General features: G+C 41.4%; 1 protein-coding gene across 2 annotated transcripts in view; it reads left to right on the top strand.

Annotated features, from left to right (window-relative positions):
* PCIF1 (phosphorylated CTD interacting factor 1) overlaps positions 1–15,845 on the top strand; it is a 69,851-nt gene that overhangs the window by 35,289 nt on the left and 18,717 nt on the right. For both annotated transcript variants that reach the window (XM_075845404.1, XM_075845403.1), the window contains exons 7-10: positions 1,118–1,265; positions 1,385–1,468; positions 4,176–4,275; positions 5,344–5,506. In XM_075845404.1, the coding sequence (XP_075701519.1) occupies positions 1,118–1,265; positions 1,385–1,468; positions 4,176–4,275; positions 5,344–5,506 (495 nt within the window). The remainder of the gene's footprint in view (positions 1–1,117; positions 1,266–1,384; positions 1,469–4,175; positions 4,276–5,343; positions 5,507–15,845) is intronic.

Consider the following 15,845-nt stretch of genomic DNA (forward strand, 5'->3'; position numbering starts at 1 on the left):
AAAAACAAATCACTTTAAAAATAAATAAATAAGCGTTTTGGGACACAATTGTCACTAGCCTTATCAGTGTGACACCGCCTATTATATTAGCTAATAGATTGGGCATTACTAAACTAGAGACAGAACCTCATTGAGTTAAAAGGATCCGTTGTGGAAGTTGTACTTTAATGCACACGTCCTGTGTTTACCACTATGAGTAATGCAAATTATGATTCATTTTTTATCGTACATATTTCTCTTGCAAACCAATTACAACATCCATATATGTGTGTTAATGTTGTACCATGCTAAAAGCATTTAAAGAGGCTCTGTCACCAGATTTTGCAGCCCCTATCTGCTATTGCAGCAGATCGGCGCTGCAATGTAGATTACAGTAACGTTTTTATTTTTAAAAAACGAGCATTTTTGGCCAAGTTATGACCATTTTCGTATTTATGCAAATGAGGCTTGCAAAAGTACAACTGGGCGTGTTGAAAAGTAAAAGTACAACTGGGCGTGTATTATGTGCGTACATCGGGGCGTGTTTACTACTATTACTAGCTGGGCGTTGTGTATAGAAGTGTCATCCACTTCTCTTCACAACGCCCAGCTTCTGGCAGTGCAGCACTGTGACGTCACTCACAGGTCCTGCATCGTGTCGGCACCAGAGGCTACACTTGATTCTGCAGCAGCATCAGCATTTGCAGGTAAGTAGCTACATCGACTTACCTGCAAACGCCGATGCTGCTGCAGAATCATCTGTAGCCTCTGGTGCCGACACGATGCAGGACCTGTGAGTGACGTCACAGTGCTGCACTGCCAGAAGCTGGGCGTTGTGAAGAGAAGTGGATGACACTTCTATACACAACGCCCAGCTAGTAAAAGTAGTAAACACGCCCCGATGTACGCACATTATACACGCCCAGTTGTACTTTTACTTTTCAACACGCCCAGTTGTACTTTTGCAAGCCTCATTTGCATAAATACGAAAATGGTCATAACTTGGCCAAAAATGCTCGTTTTTTAAAAATAAAAACGTTACTGTAATCTACATTGCAGCGCCTATCTGCTGCAATAGCAGATAGGGGCTGCAAAATCTGGTGACAGAGCCTCTTTAACTTTTTTTTTACCTTTTAAGGTATTGACCCACCCTGGGAGTCATTTAATCGTTGGCTGTTGGAGAGAAAGGTCGTAGATCGTGGACCAGACCCACTCCTTCCGGGTGACTGTGATCAAGCAGTATCTCCATCCATGTTCAGAGAGATTATGAATGATGTTCCAATAAGGTGATAATTAGCCTCATATTTATGTACAGATGTCATTTTTATTGGCCACTTCTTGGTTTTTCTACTAATTCTTTGATATTATCTTGTATTTTGTCAATTCAACCTCTTAATTCTTCCAGGTTATCACGTATCAAACATACAGAGGAAGCAAAGCGATTGCTATTTAAATATGCAGAAGCTGCCAAGCGACTTATTGAATCCAGGTGAGAGACGCTTAAGATTAAATAGGATAAATTGTTTGAAAAATTAGTGTCTAATCTAATAGTTTACCTGATATAGATCAACTTTGTCATTTACTTCCTGTTAAAATGTTGTTTCATCCATGCAAAGTTCTGTGTGAAGAACTGCCACTAGGCGTCTCCTTTCCTGTAATCTGCTATCCGGCCCTTTTGTCGTGCAAAATCCGTCCCTATTTACAGAGCAGAATTGAGGGACTGCAGAAGGTGGGGGTGTGAGAGCAGAGAGAAAGAGACACATGCGCTGCCAATACAAATCTATGGAGGGAGTAGAAGCAGAGTGAGAAAGACAAAGACACAGATGTGCTGCAGATTCTACTAAGTGTTACATCCCACCCCAGTGCTGGGTTCTCCTCTACATTGCTCATTACTGCTGTATAATCTCCGCCATGCTGTTGCAGCTTTTATATGTACGTATATATCACACAAAAAATGGTGACAGCACTCTGCGAACAGCAATATCACCTAAACCGCTAAAAATATATAAATATGCATTACTGCTAAATCTACTTACAATAGGGAGGTTCTCAGCGCACATTTTGATCAAATTGTGTTTGCCCAGAACTGGGACTAAGCCTATATATATATATATATATATATATATATTGATAGATCATATAGATATATCTATAGAGATAGATCTATCTCTATAGATATATATATGTATGTGATAGAGATAGGAGTGCAGGGGTCTCATCTTTTCTGCGTGCATTGTATAGAAGACATGATAGCATTTAGGCTCCACTGCAGAGTGCAAAATTGCTAAATAATGCAGAATACAAGTCATATGATGGCCAGAAATAGTGTTATCCCTCATGTACACACATATGACAGCATATTCGGAAAAGTTACGTACGCTTTCAGTTCAGTACCAGTAGGTGTTAAAATGCTTTCCTAAATGGTATTAAATCAATACCATCAGATGCCCTGTAGTTGTTTTCCAGAAATGTTGAATCAGTGGGGTTTTGACCACCGGAACCTCTACAATCAGAAAAACAAAACTAGCTGAGCTGCAGTACCAGGCACAGCCGCATATAGGGGTGCACTGCTGTGCCTGGAAAAACAAAGAAGCTGTTGCAGCACTTGCTGGCATCTCTGTCCTGCTGATTAGGGGATCCAAGAGTTTGGTCCCTGACCGATCAATCATTTTATGCATTATTTTAAATTTGTGGAGATTGCGATTGTTGTTTGTACTTTGACCAGACTTGCCCCATATGTAGCTCCAGCAGCATGAATGGCTTCAAATTTACCAAATTGATAGGTTTTGCATCATCTCAGTGTATATAAAGTTGCCGCATACTGCATCTCTGCCAGATAATATCACTGAGGATGTAGCTTAATAGACAGGCTAATATGGCAGATGACTGTGGTCAACGTTGTGAATCCAATAATGTTGGCCTGACCTTAAAAATAAAATATAACGGTTTATAATTTACATTTTAATAATGGCCTGTGTAAAAGAAAATGTTGTAGTAACCTGGTCAAAGTGCATATCTACTTTGACTGCAGGATAGTATTTGATAATACCATGCCAGGCAAAACTCCCCACAAAATCCCCCACTGCTATTCTGCTTTTTATCACGGACTGTAGACAGTTTTATAACCATATGTAGCCTGGATCCCGTTCACATACTACCATAAATGGCAAACTGTAGATGACTGACAGATTCTAAGCCTTCCCATACATATTCGATAAATAGCAGTATATGCTGACAATCTAATTTTTATGGGAACAATTTCCCCCCAACAGCAGAGTTATGGGCATGTTGGGTTTCAATATGCTCGATCCTTTGTTCTTCTGGTTCAGCTTCTCCTCATTGAAATAAACGTGCATGCTCAGCCTATTCACAGGATAGGTGCTACGGTTTGCTAGATTGGTTAGGGTCTAACTGCTGGCATGCCCACTGATTACTCTTCCTGTCTAGTGCTGGGACGGAGAGTAGTTATATTGTGGTGGTTCAGCATAGGCTGAGTCTGCGAGAAGTGTATGACGTTGATTGGTCGCTGATTGGTCAGAGTCATACACTACCCTGTAAAACGCCCGCTAGGTCAAAAGTAAAAACACGCCCAGTTGGTCATTAAGAAACAAATTCGCATAAATCTATAATTGTTTACAACTTGCTCAAAAATGATCGTTTTTCTAAATAAAAAAACCACTGCTGTTATCTACATTACAGCGCCGATCAGATTATGTAGGAGATAGGGCACTTATAATCTGGTGACAGAGACACTTTAAAGTGGATCTGTCAGGCCCCATATTCTACATGGTATGAGAACAGCAGCGCAGAGTTTCTTTTTAATGATTTAAATCAATGTTTTTGTGTAAGACACACACACACACACACACACACTTTTTTCTAAATAAGTGTTAATACAGGTAGAGCTGTCAATAAGAAGCAGGATTTCTGTAGGATTCCTGGCAGCATTTACACAGCTTTTCCCAGCATCTCCCCTCTATCCTATTGTTCCCTCAGATAGGGTAGCATAGAACTGTCATAGCTGCTTTAATGTTCATAGTGCATGCTAAAACATTTAAATATGAGGATTACTATAAACTGTAGGTTCTTGGTTTTATAGTATACCTGACGTACTCATTTATTCTAATTACAGACTTGATTTTGCATCATGCAATGACTATAGCCACATGTTGTTCAGACTGTCTATTTCCCTCTAGGAGAGCCTCTCCAGACATTAGGAAGGTAGTAAAGTGGAACGTGGAGGACACGTTTAGCTGGTTGAGAAGAGACCACCTGGCAACCAAGGAGGATTACATGGTCAGTGGTGCCTGAGAATTGCTCATAACGTTCAATTTTATAAAATGAGAAGAGAACGGTAAAGACCGTTGAGCTCTGTGCCCCTGAAAATAGATGAAAACCCTATTCTGGTTCTTTGTAACTCATTAGCCCAACTAAGGGCCCATTCACACGAACATGAATAACGTCCGTGTGCTGCGCATGGAAATCGCACGCAGCGCGATTTCAATGGGGCCGTTCACACATGCGTGAGTTTTCACGCAGCGAGAGTTCGCCGCGTGAAACTCACTGCATGTCCTATATTGGTGCGTTTTCACTCACCTACGTGCCCATTGAAGTCAATGGGTGCGTGAAAACCACACACCGCACAGGGATGCACATCCGTGTGCAGTGCGCAATTTGTGCATGAATTCAATTGGAAAAAAAATGTGATTTGCAACTGCATGAATAACACGTGCCACTTGCAAAGCACACTGATGCATACGCAACACACGGACCAGATTCACGTGCGTTTTTCACGCGCGTGAAACTGATACGCTCGTGTGAATGTAGCCTAACACCCACTGGTTCTATTTAGAATTAATTTCTACAGCTACTTCACACTTAAATGCTTTTCTCTTCACACATTTGATACAATTATTGTATGACAAGCTCAACATTTTTAGCATTTGTGTTTTAGACTACTTTTCTGTGGCATCTAGCCCTCTAACATTCCTTTAATTTTATAACCACTTTATCTAATTTTGTGTTTGCTTAGTACTTGTGTTGTCTTCTTAGGCCTCATGCACACGACCGTGCTCGTAATTACGACTCGTAATTACGAGCACGGGCAGCCGGCCGCTTTTCCGAGCCGTGCTCCCATTATAAAGTATAGCAGCACGGCCCGTAAAATAAAAAAATAGAACATGTTCTATTTTTTTAACGGCACGGGCACCTTCCCGTGAGAAAACGGGAAGGTACCCGTGGCTAACAGAAGTCTATGGGCCCGTTATTGCGGGTCGTAATTACGACCCGCAATAACGGGTGTTTTTACGGTCGTGTGCATGAGGACTTACAGGTAGGATTGTAAAGTTTTTCTATTTGTTCTAGGATCGTTTAGAGCACCTACGTCGACAATGTGGTCCCCACATGGCAGCAGTGGCACGTGATTCAGTAGAAGGCATATGTAGCAAAATCTACCACTTCTCTCAAGATTATGTAAAAAGGATCCGTGAGAAGCATTTGGCACTACTACGTGACGCTAATATACCAGGTGATAAGCTGGGCACATTCTTATTATATCTATTTTTAAAGCTGTTTCCCCTTGACACTGCTATCTGAATAGGGTAATATAGTGACAGGGCAATGTCCCCTTCACCTTCTTTTATGCACAAAGCTGCTCCCAACCAGACTCTGTTCTAATAAATGGAGCTGATCTGAAATTATTGCAAAGCACCAGGTTGAAAGTGGTACTGTATAGAGAGAAATCCGCTGGGACTTCTATTCTTTATCTTTGCCATCACTTACTATGGTCGGAAAAATTTGTCTGCATTTTAACCGCTTGAGAAACGCCCAATGTCAATTGACGTCGGCAGGGCCGCCATCAGTGCAGTACTAGTGGTACTCCCGTTAGGGGCCCGGCCACATGGCTGAAGAAAAGGGGCGCACCGGGCTGTCGTCGTCGTCGTCCCCCTGGACTGTCGAGGCTCCCCCTCGCAGCGCTTGCACCCCCCCCCCTCCCCGCAGACCTGTTGTAATTTCAGGAACTGGACGAATAGCTAAAGCAACGTAGGGGAATAACAGAAGGGGAGGATATAGCATGTAAATAGAAGCTCTGTGTGGAAATCCTGCCCCCCAGACACGTCGTCCTCTACGCGGCCGACTGGACCTGCAGGCTGGTGAGTGTCCCCCACTCTCTATCCTGTTTCCCATCCCCCCTGACCCTACTTATAGAATATATAAAGTATGTTAAAATGTTTGTTTCCCAAAAATGGCGCGGTTTTGCCACGATTATGCGTTTTTTTCCCGTGATTTTTATATAATTTGTACCGCGATTACGGAAATTGCATAAAAAAAAGGATACAAAACATGAAAAAAATAGTGCTGTTAGGCTATATACTCACTGCAGTCAAATCACATTTTTGCTGCAGTTTTGCAAATATTGTGGCAAAAAAATGGGATTTGACCGCACTGTGTAACTAGACTGGACTAAGGCCTTATTCAGACAGCCGTGTTTGGTCAGTGATATACGGAGCGTGTGTCGGCCGTATTTCCCGAGCCGACCACAATTCAAGGATCCGGACTCCTGGCATCATAGTTATCAATGCTGCTAGGAGTCCCTGCCTCTCTGCGAGAATACTGCCCCATACTGTAATCATGTTTTCAGTACAGGACCGGGGACAGTATTCCCACGGGAAGGGAGGGACTCCTATGATTAAAGATAACTGTGATGCTAGATGCCCGGCTCCCTGAACTGGCCGGTCTGGAAAATATGGCCGATACACTGTCCATATATCACAGACCGAAAATGGACGTCTGAATAAGGCCACTTACTTGTCTCCTATTTTTGGTGCGGATTGCGCACTGAAAATTCACTAGAAATTACAATATAAGGCGATATTCAGACGAACGTGTGTGAAATCAGCCGTGAATATCGGCCGTTTTTCACGGCCGATTTGCACCCGTGCGGGACCCGTTTTCACAGATCCCTCGTAGAATTCAGTCTATTGAGGGATTCGTGAAAATGGACAAAAATAGGACATGTCCTATTTTTTACAGGCCCTTCACACGGTCTGTTAAAGCAACGACCATGTGACCCCATAGAAATACATGCAGCCACAAGACGGCCATTAAAAAAGACGTCCTTTACACGGACGATTAATACGTTAGTCTGAATAAGCCCTAACTCATGTGAATGGGGTTTGTCAAAACCTCATGCACGTGCAGCAGAAAAAAAATCTACATGGAATTTAGGACGTGCTGCTGATTTATAACCCCTTACCGCAATATCACGTATGTGTGGGAAGTATAGCGCGAGCTCACGGGCTGAGCTCACTCCGTACACAGGGGGTGATGACTGTGTTACGCAGCTGACACCTCACTGCAACAGTGATCTTTGATTCCGCCCGTTTAACACCTCAAATGTCGCGGTCAATCGCAACCGCTGCATTTACAGTGTTAGAATCAGGGGGTTGCCTCCGTGGCACGATCGGCTTTTAACAACGGTAGTTATGGCAGCCTGGGGGCCTAATGAAAGCCCCCAGGTCTGCCATCTTTATACTCCTTTAAAGCTTTGCCTCCGGCAGGGCTTCAGAGGAGACTGTTAGAATCCCGATATACTGCAATACATTAGTATTGCAATATATCATGCAAGCGATCCAACGATCGCTGCTGCAAGTCCCCTAAACAAAGTTTTTTTATGTTCCAAAAAAAATAAACTAAGTAATAAAATTTAAAAAAAACAAAAACCTTTTTACATAACTGGTATTGCCGCATCTGTAAAAGTCAGAAATATCACAATATAGCGTTGTTTAACCTGCTCAGTGAATGCCGTAAAAAAAAATATATATAAAACACACAAATTGCTGGTTTTTGCTCACCTTAGTTCTAAAGAAAAATTAAATAAAAAGTGATCAAAAAGACGCATATACCCCAAAAATGGTATCTGTAAAAACTACAGCTCACCCTGCAAAGTTTAAGCCCTCACATCGCTAAATTGATTGAAAAATTACAAAGTTATGGCTCTCAGAATATGGCGAATTTAGCAAATAGTTTTATTTTTTTAAAAGTGGTAAAACATATAAATTTGGTGTCGCCGTAATCGTATCAACCTGTAGAATAAGGTGAATATGTAGTTGTTACCGCCTGATGGATGCCGTAAAAACAAAAGCCCCCAAAAAATGGCGTAATCGCTGTTTTTTGCCCATTTCACCCCACAAATATTTTTTTTTCAGCTTCCCAGTACATTATGTGGTACAATAAATGGTGCCATGAAAAACTACAACTTGTCCCACAAAAAACAAGCCATCATATGTCGTTTTAGATGGAAAAATAAAAAAAATTATAGCTTTTGGAATGCGCGGAGGAAAAAATCCGAAAAATGGCTGAGGAGGGAAGGGGTTAAATCGGCTGCATTTCTATTATATTGCCGAATTGTAATTGTACAATGTAAAGGGTTAATTTGCTGCAAATTCTGTAACGCACACATTGAGGAATTTGGTGCACAAAATTGGCATCAGAACCGCAGGTAAAATCTGCATCTAATAGTGCGTTTTTTTTAATACGTTTTTAGGTGCGGTTTTTACATTTTGATGCAGAAATGGTTTTATGCTGCAGATTTTTTTGAAAACATTTAAACTAGTCAGAAGCAATTCGCAAGCGGAAACGCAAGATAAATTGACATGTATCATATTTTGAAATACGCACCGCAGGTCAATTTTTGTTCAGAAATGTGATGAATTTTGAACCTCCATGTGCCTCACATTAATAGTAATTAACCCCATCATGTTCCTTAGTCATAATGGACAACATTGGGTTAATGTGTGAGGTACATGATAGAGTTAATTACTATTAATGTGAGGCACATGAAGGTTCAAAATTCATAACACCTCGTGCCTCACATTAATAAGTGAAAGAAAGCAGATTTTATTTTCTAACCACGTAAACATCATAAATGACGCTATAAATTTGTTATTACGGTTGTGGCGATACCGAATATGTGTATATTTTATGTATTGAGACTTATAGCTATTTTTATGTTTATTGTAAAAAATGTGTGTATTTTTTTTTTTAATTTAACATTATTTTATTTTATTTTTTTAATAATATACTGGCATATATCTATATGCCAGTACATTAGCCTGTGTACTGATAGTAAACAGGCAGCTGTTAGGACATACATAAGCATGCCCTAACAACAGGAAATATGGTCAGACAAACATTGGGGTGCTCCCTGGGCTGTCTGCCTATACATGGTATGTCCCCCAATCGTGTCACGGGGAACAGCGCGATCGCTGTTCCTGGACATTAATCCTGGGTGTCAGCTGTGTGTCTCGGGTGTTAGCACGTGAGCACGCTCCATACATCACCACCCGCACCAGGACGTGCCATTATGTCCAGGTGCGCGATAGGGTTAAATTCTTTTCCCTGCTGTGTGTTTTTTTTAATATTTAACTTTACTAACAACATGACAGCATCCCTTAGAGACAGGCATCCATTTTATAAGTCATCTAGATAGTGAATACACGCAAATTGATGTCGTGGTTCATCAATATTCCACCATTAGTCCTATTCCCTTAGCCCATGGATGTGTCTTCCAATATTGCCCCAACACATTGTCATGTCTACCTATTGCTAACTGAATGTTAGGTGTCATAAGATGTGTGTGGTGGTCACATGACTTATGCCATGTTTAGTCATATTCAGTTAGCCTGTGGATGCTTTACACAGTACTAATCTGTGGGCTATACCATTCTACTGTGACAGGGGCCTACCACACTGATATAGGAAAGGTATGTGAGCAGAATTTCTGATACATGTAAATTAGAATACTGTATAATTTCCTATTTTACAAATAAATAAAATAATACATAAAAACTGGACAACAGCTTTAGAGGATCTGTCACTAGGTCATATAAGTTGAATTAGTTAACTGATCTGAATAGCGCTGTCTCCGTGATTCCAGCTCTGTTTTTCTTTTTTACTTGACCCCATTCTCTTCCAGAGATTCCACGGGATGCATCATTAACGGGTTAATAAAATGTAGCGTTGTCGTCCCCTGTGATTGTTCATAGACAATTGCCTAGACATGTATGAGAATTCCCACCACGTGTATGTAGAGGAACAGACAAAGCGATTTCCGTAAGATCAGGCACGTGAATAAAAGTGGGAAAGTTACAGAGAGGTCACGCTGAAAATAAAGTGACAAATTGCAGATAAGAGGCTATAAAATACAATCATCCTCTTACATAACACTGGCTGCATCTGCCACAAATACTTAGGGAAGACAGAGCTCAGCAGACTCAGGAACTGCAATTTAACTCTGTAATAATCGTTGGAGTGTAAATACTCCCAGTGGTGACTTATGCACCTGTTCCCACCCCATAAATCTCCATTACGCTGCATTAGGTGCTATCAGTAAAGTGCTCTGAATCTGACATCCATATATTCCACTTAGATTCCCTGCTCCACACTAGAGGAATCATTGGCCTACATACAACTGTCTGCTTGGATAGATTAAGGTGTACAATGTAAAAAGGATTATTATAGCGTAACGCAAACTTTCCTCTTGCAAATGCTTTCTTGTGTAACAGTGTGTTAGCGCTGGATTTTACACCACAACCTTGGCCACTGGGATCATAGCTCATTTCATCAGTTTGCGTAACCATAACTTGCTGTAAGTACACAGATCAAAGTATGATTTATGGTCCATCAATTTTAGTCAGAAGTATCATTAAGACGACGATAGATGTACAGATATTTAGACGTATAGACATTGTAGATCACATATGTAGATATTTCTGCCTAAACAAACGATATCAAGCACTCATTGCGTTAATTTGTGTCTATGATGACACAAACACATTAGACAAAAAGGGAATCAGACGGTTTCTCAACTCAAATGATTAATTATCACTAAACTTGTACTGTTTAATGCTAATTGCCTGAAATTTTCCTCTGCAGGTCAATGCAAGCGTTTGTTTAGTGTAGGCATTGGATCTGCTATACAGTAGCATGAGGAAGTATTTGCTGCCTTCTAGATTTCCATAATAAGGACTTCTTTTGTCACCCTAAAAAAAAGATGTCTGATCTTTGTAGTAAATCTGACACAAAGGTGAGTTGCATTCTTCAATAATCATGCTGTATCTTTATCTTGCAGTCACAGCCGAATCCGTCATGTCAGCGGGTCTGACGGCTTGGGTGAGCGCTGGTTCTGCATGTCTCTGACATGCAGGATGCAGCTATTATCCATAACATGTAGATGTGATTGATAATAGCTGGGCCCTCTGACACGCAGCACCAGACCTGACGGATTTGGCTGTGACCGCAAGATACAGCCTCTATGTATCCTGGATACATAAAAGCTGTATCTCAAAAAGTAAGCTTTTTGTTTTATAAAACCCATTTCAAAACTCGTTTACAATAAAATAAAACAACAACCCAAAACCCCACCTTCAAAGTTTTACGTATCTTTTAAATGGGTTTTCCGGGCAAATATCACTTGTGGATCGTTTATATGTAAGTAACACTAACTTCCATATTAGAGGGTCGCTCCGGGGGTCAGATGCGCCACCAGTTATGTGTTCAACGACAGCCCATCTCTTTATTGGTAGTCAGGGTTAACGATCAGCTGTCCTCCGCCGCAATAGATCCTAAACACGCCCCTGGGGGTCAGCGCATCATCCAGACATGAGATCGGAGTCCCTCCCCCTGCTTACAGTCCTCCTCTTTTGCCCCTGCACGGTTCCTACGCATGCACAGTGAATGAGCTTTTATCTTGCCGCCGGCACATTAGAGGTGAGGAGTTAGGGGTGGGGTTTAAGAGGCATGATGGAGAGGAAGGATTTCAGGCTTGCTTGGTGTGACTTACATGACCTGTTCATTTCATTGGCCTAATAAAGAAGTACGTGAACACGTGACTGGCGGTGAAAATGGTGGAACAGCGCATCTGACTATGAAAGCGTAGCTCTATATGTAAATAACGCTAACTTACATTTTAACCCCTTCCCCCTGCTTGCATTCCGGGCCCTAATGACCAAGACATTTTTTATGTTTTTCCATCGTCACATTCGCAGAGCTATAACTTTTTTATTTTTGCCTCGACCTAGCTGTATAAGGTTTTGCTTTTTCACAGGACAAGTTGTATTTTTTAATAGCACCATTTTGGGGTACATATAATTTATTAATTAACTTTTATAAACTTTTTTTTTGGGGGGGGGGAACCTGAAATGTCGTCACTTTTTTGCGTCCTAAATCTGCGCTGTTTACCGTGTGGTATAAATAAAACAATAACTTTATTCAATGGGTTGTTACGATTGCAAAGTACCAAATTTGTATAGATTTTGTATGTTTTACTACTTGCACAGTAAAAACATATTTTTTTTTTAAATGATTTGTTTTTGTATCTCCATATTTGAAGAGTAATAACTTTTTTATTGTTCCGCCAATGCAGTTGTGTGAGGGCTTTTTTCTTTTTGCGGGACAACTTGTAGTTTTTATTGGTACCATCTTAGAGTAGATGCGACTTTTTGATCACTTTTTATCACATTTTTTTGAAGTCAGGATTCACAGAAAACAGCAATTTTTCCATTGTTTTTTATTTTATTTTTTTACAGCGTTCACCGTGCGGGTTAAATAATGTAATAGCTTTATAGTCGGGGTCGTTACGGACGCGGTGATACCAAATATGTGTAACTTTTTTTGGCTTTATTGTGTTTTTTTTAATAGTAAAGCATTTTGTAAGGGGAAAAAGTGGGTTTTTAATTTGTTTTTCACATTTTTTTTAAATTAAATTTATTCAACTTTTTTTTAACTTTTATACTAGTCCCACTAGGGGACTTTACTATGCTATCATCAGATCGCTTTTATAATACACTGCAATACTTCTGTATTGCTGTGTATTTCTGCCTGTCCGTTTAAAACGGACAGGCATCTGCTGGGTCATGCCTCTGGCTTGACCAAGTAGGCATTCACTACAGGCAGACCTTGGGCCTTTATTAGGCCCCCGGCTGCCATCGGAGACACAGACACTCAGCGATTTTATCGCCAGGTGTCAGTGGGATGAGAGGGAGCTCCCTCCCTCTCTCCAAAACCACTCAGATGCGGCGCTCGCTATTGAGCGCCAGATCTGAAGGGTTAAACGGGTGAGATCGATACTGATATCGATCTCACACGTTTGAGCTGGGATGACCCTGCTCTGTTTATTTATCCTGATGCAGTGCCGTGAAAAGGCTATTGCATCAGAATAAAGCCCACTAATGACCGCAGGGAAAGGCTTATCGGCGGTCATTAAGGGGTTAAAGGATCCTAAAGGTGTATTTGCCCGTAGTCTTGATGAAAAAGTTCCTATACTTTTGTTTCTACAGGTTCCATGCATTCCAATGTGTCTCCATGGTAACAGACTACGAGAAGAAACCCTGTGTAGTCTGATCCTGCAGTCATACTCCCTTTCATCTGTAACCCACTTCCTAATAACCTACCAAATGAACATCAGCAATTTATACATTTTTTATTTTAGATGCATTGAAGCAATTGGTTGTGAAGAAAGAAATTGGTTGGGACAACCAGGGAATTATACAGTTTCTTCACAACCTATTGTACGGTTGTGAAGAAACTGTATAATTCCATGGTTGTGTGAAGGGAACCTGTGAATTTGGAGCTTTGTAACCGTAAACTGAGCTCCAATCCCTATAAAGATACATTGTGAAATTAAGGCGGACCTGTGCGCCCTTCTGACATGTCTGTGTTAGGCCTAATGCACACGACCATGGTTTTTGTCCGTGTGCTATCCGGAATTTTGCGGATTTCACACAAACCCATTAATTTATACAGCCACATGCACAAGACCATGATGATCACGGATGAGCGTGGGGGTCCGGGCCGCAAAAACTCAGGACATGTCATTTTGCTGACCATATTTGTGAATCATATGATCTACTCGGGGTAGGATCTGTGAATATTGATGATACACAGATGCACCACGGAAGGTTTTTTACGGACAGATGAACCGCAAATACAGACCACAAATCCGTGGAATTGCAGACCGCAAAATCACCATGGTCGTGTGCATTAGGCCTAAGTAAATACTTGTATTCCTTGTCAAATAACAATTCTGGAGATTATTTTTTTAGAACTCTGTTTTGTTGCATTCCTCTGTTATTACTAATATATGAATAAATTGACAACTGGAAGTTACCTGTTGGGGGTGTGTCCGATCAGTGCTCACAGTCTTAGGCCGCTTTCACACAAGCCTAATACGGTATTACGGACGCAACCCCTGGACCCCCTTTCACAAGAGGAATAGTGACACCCAGTTGTCAAATTATTCATAAATTTTTTGGAGGAGAAAAGAATGCTAAGAATAAAATGTTTCAGAATTGTTCCACACTGCTCAAAAAATTATGGGAATACTTAAGCATTACAGTGAAACCCCAAGTCAATTAAACTTCAGGGATATCAATCTGACCAGTTAGTAAGCATAAGCGATTGTGCGTCAATCTACCCTGCTATGGTGCAAATTAAAGTGACAACAGATGCACTGGCGAGGCAGCAGCAAGACGATCCCCAAAAAGGGAATCGTTTGCAAGTGGTGGGCACAGACAATTCTTCTTTTCTGAATCTTTAGTTTTGCTAGTGTCCTTGTCACTACTGGTAGTATGAAGCGTTACCTGTAGCCCATTCAGGTTGCACAGGTAGTCCAGCTCCTCCAGGATGGCACATCCATACATTCCGTCAAAAGAAGGTTGGCTCTGTCTCCCGCCGCAGTGTCAAGAGCATGGAGCAGATACCAGGACATGGGCAGGAGGAGAGCCGGATAGGGCAATAGAAGGGCATCAACCCATCAGCTGGACTTGTATCTGCTTCTTTCTGCAAGGGGGAACAGGAGGAGCATTTCCAGAGCCCTACAAAATGACCTCCAGCGGGCTACTGGTGTGCATGTTTCTGGCTAAACTGTCATGAGGCTGGCATGAGGACAAGGCGTCCTGTCATGGGACCGGTGCTCTTAGCTCAGCACCACGCAGCTTGATTGATATTACCCAGAGAACACTAGAATTGACGGGTCCACCATTGGTGCCCTGTTCTCTTCAAATATATGTGCAGGTTTACACTGAGCACGTGTGCTAGAAGAGTCTAAAGATTCCGTGGTGAATGTTATGCTGCCTGGTTTGGCGCTGGCTGAGTGATGGTCTGGGGAGATACATCCTTGGAGAGCAGTATAAACCTTCATGTAATAGCCAATGGTACCCTGACTTCTGTTAGGTATTGGGATGAAATCCTCAGAGCCAATGTCGGACCTTACGCTGGTACAGTGGGCCCTGGGTTCCTCCTGGTGCAGGACAATGCATGACTTGATGTGGCCGAAGTGTGTAGGCAGTTTATGGATGATGAGGGCATTCATGCTATTGACTGGCGTTCACGTTCTCCAGACCTGAATTAAATTGAGACCCTCTGGGACATTATGAATCAGTGCATCCAACACCGAGAAGCAGTCTGATGCCCTGATCCAGCCGTTTCATCAGGAGCATGCCCAGAAGTTGTCGGGTGTGCAAACAGACACTCTGGTTCTGCCTGTGATTTTAAATTTTTTACCTCAGTTGGTTGACGATCTTGGTTTCCATTGACCGTTGAAATCTCATTTTGATCTCAACAAATTACACAACTTATTTCAGTAAAGACTTTCAACTTAAATCACACATAATTTCAATAAACGAAAGATTCAAGTCGGCCCTTAATTTTTTTGAGCAGTGTGTTATGGGAAATACAAGTATTTACTATAATAGACATGTCATGAGAGCTTACAGCTCCTTTTAACCCCTTGGAGAGACAGCCAATCTCCGTTTTTTAGTTTTTCCATCTATGCATTCTATGAGCGATAACTTTTTTATTTTTCTATC

Source organism: Rhinoderma darwinii, chromosome 13, assembly GCF_050947455.1.
Source record: "Rhinoderma darwinii isolate aRhiDar2 chromosome 13, aRhiDar2.hap1, whole genome shotgun sequence".
In the NCBI taxonomy this organism is placed as follows: domain Eukaryota; kingdom Metazoa; phylum Chordata; class Amphibia; order Anura; family Rhinodermatidae; genus Rhinoderma; species Rhinoderma darwinii.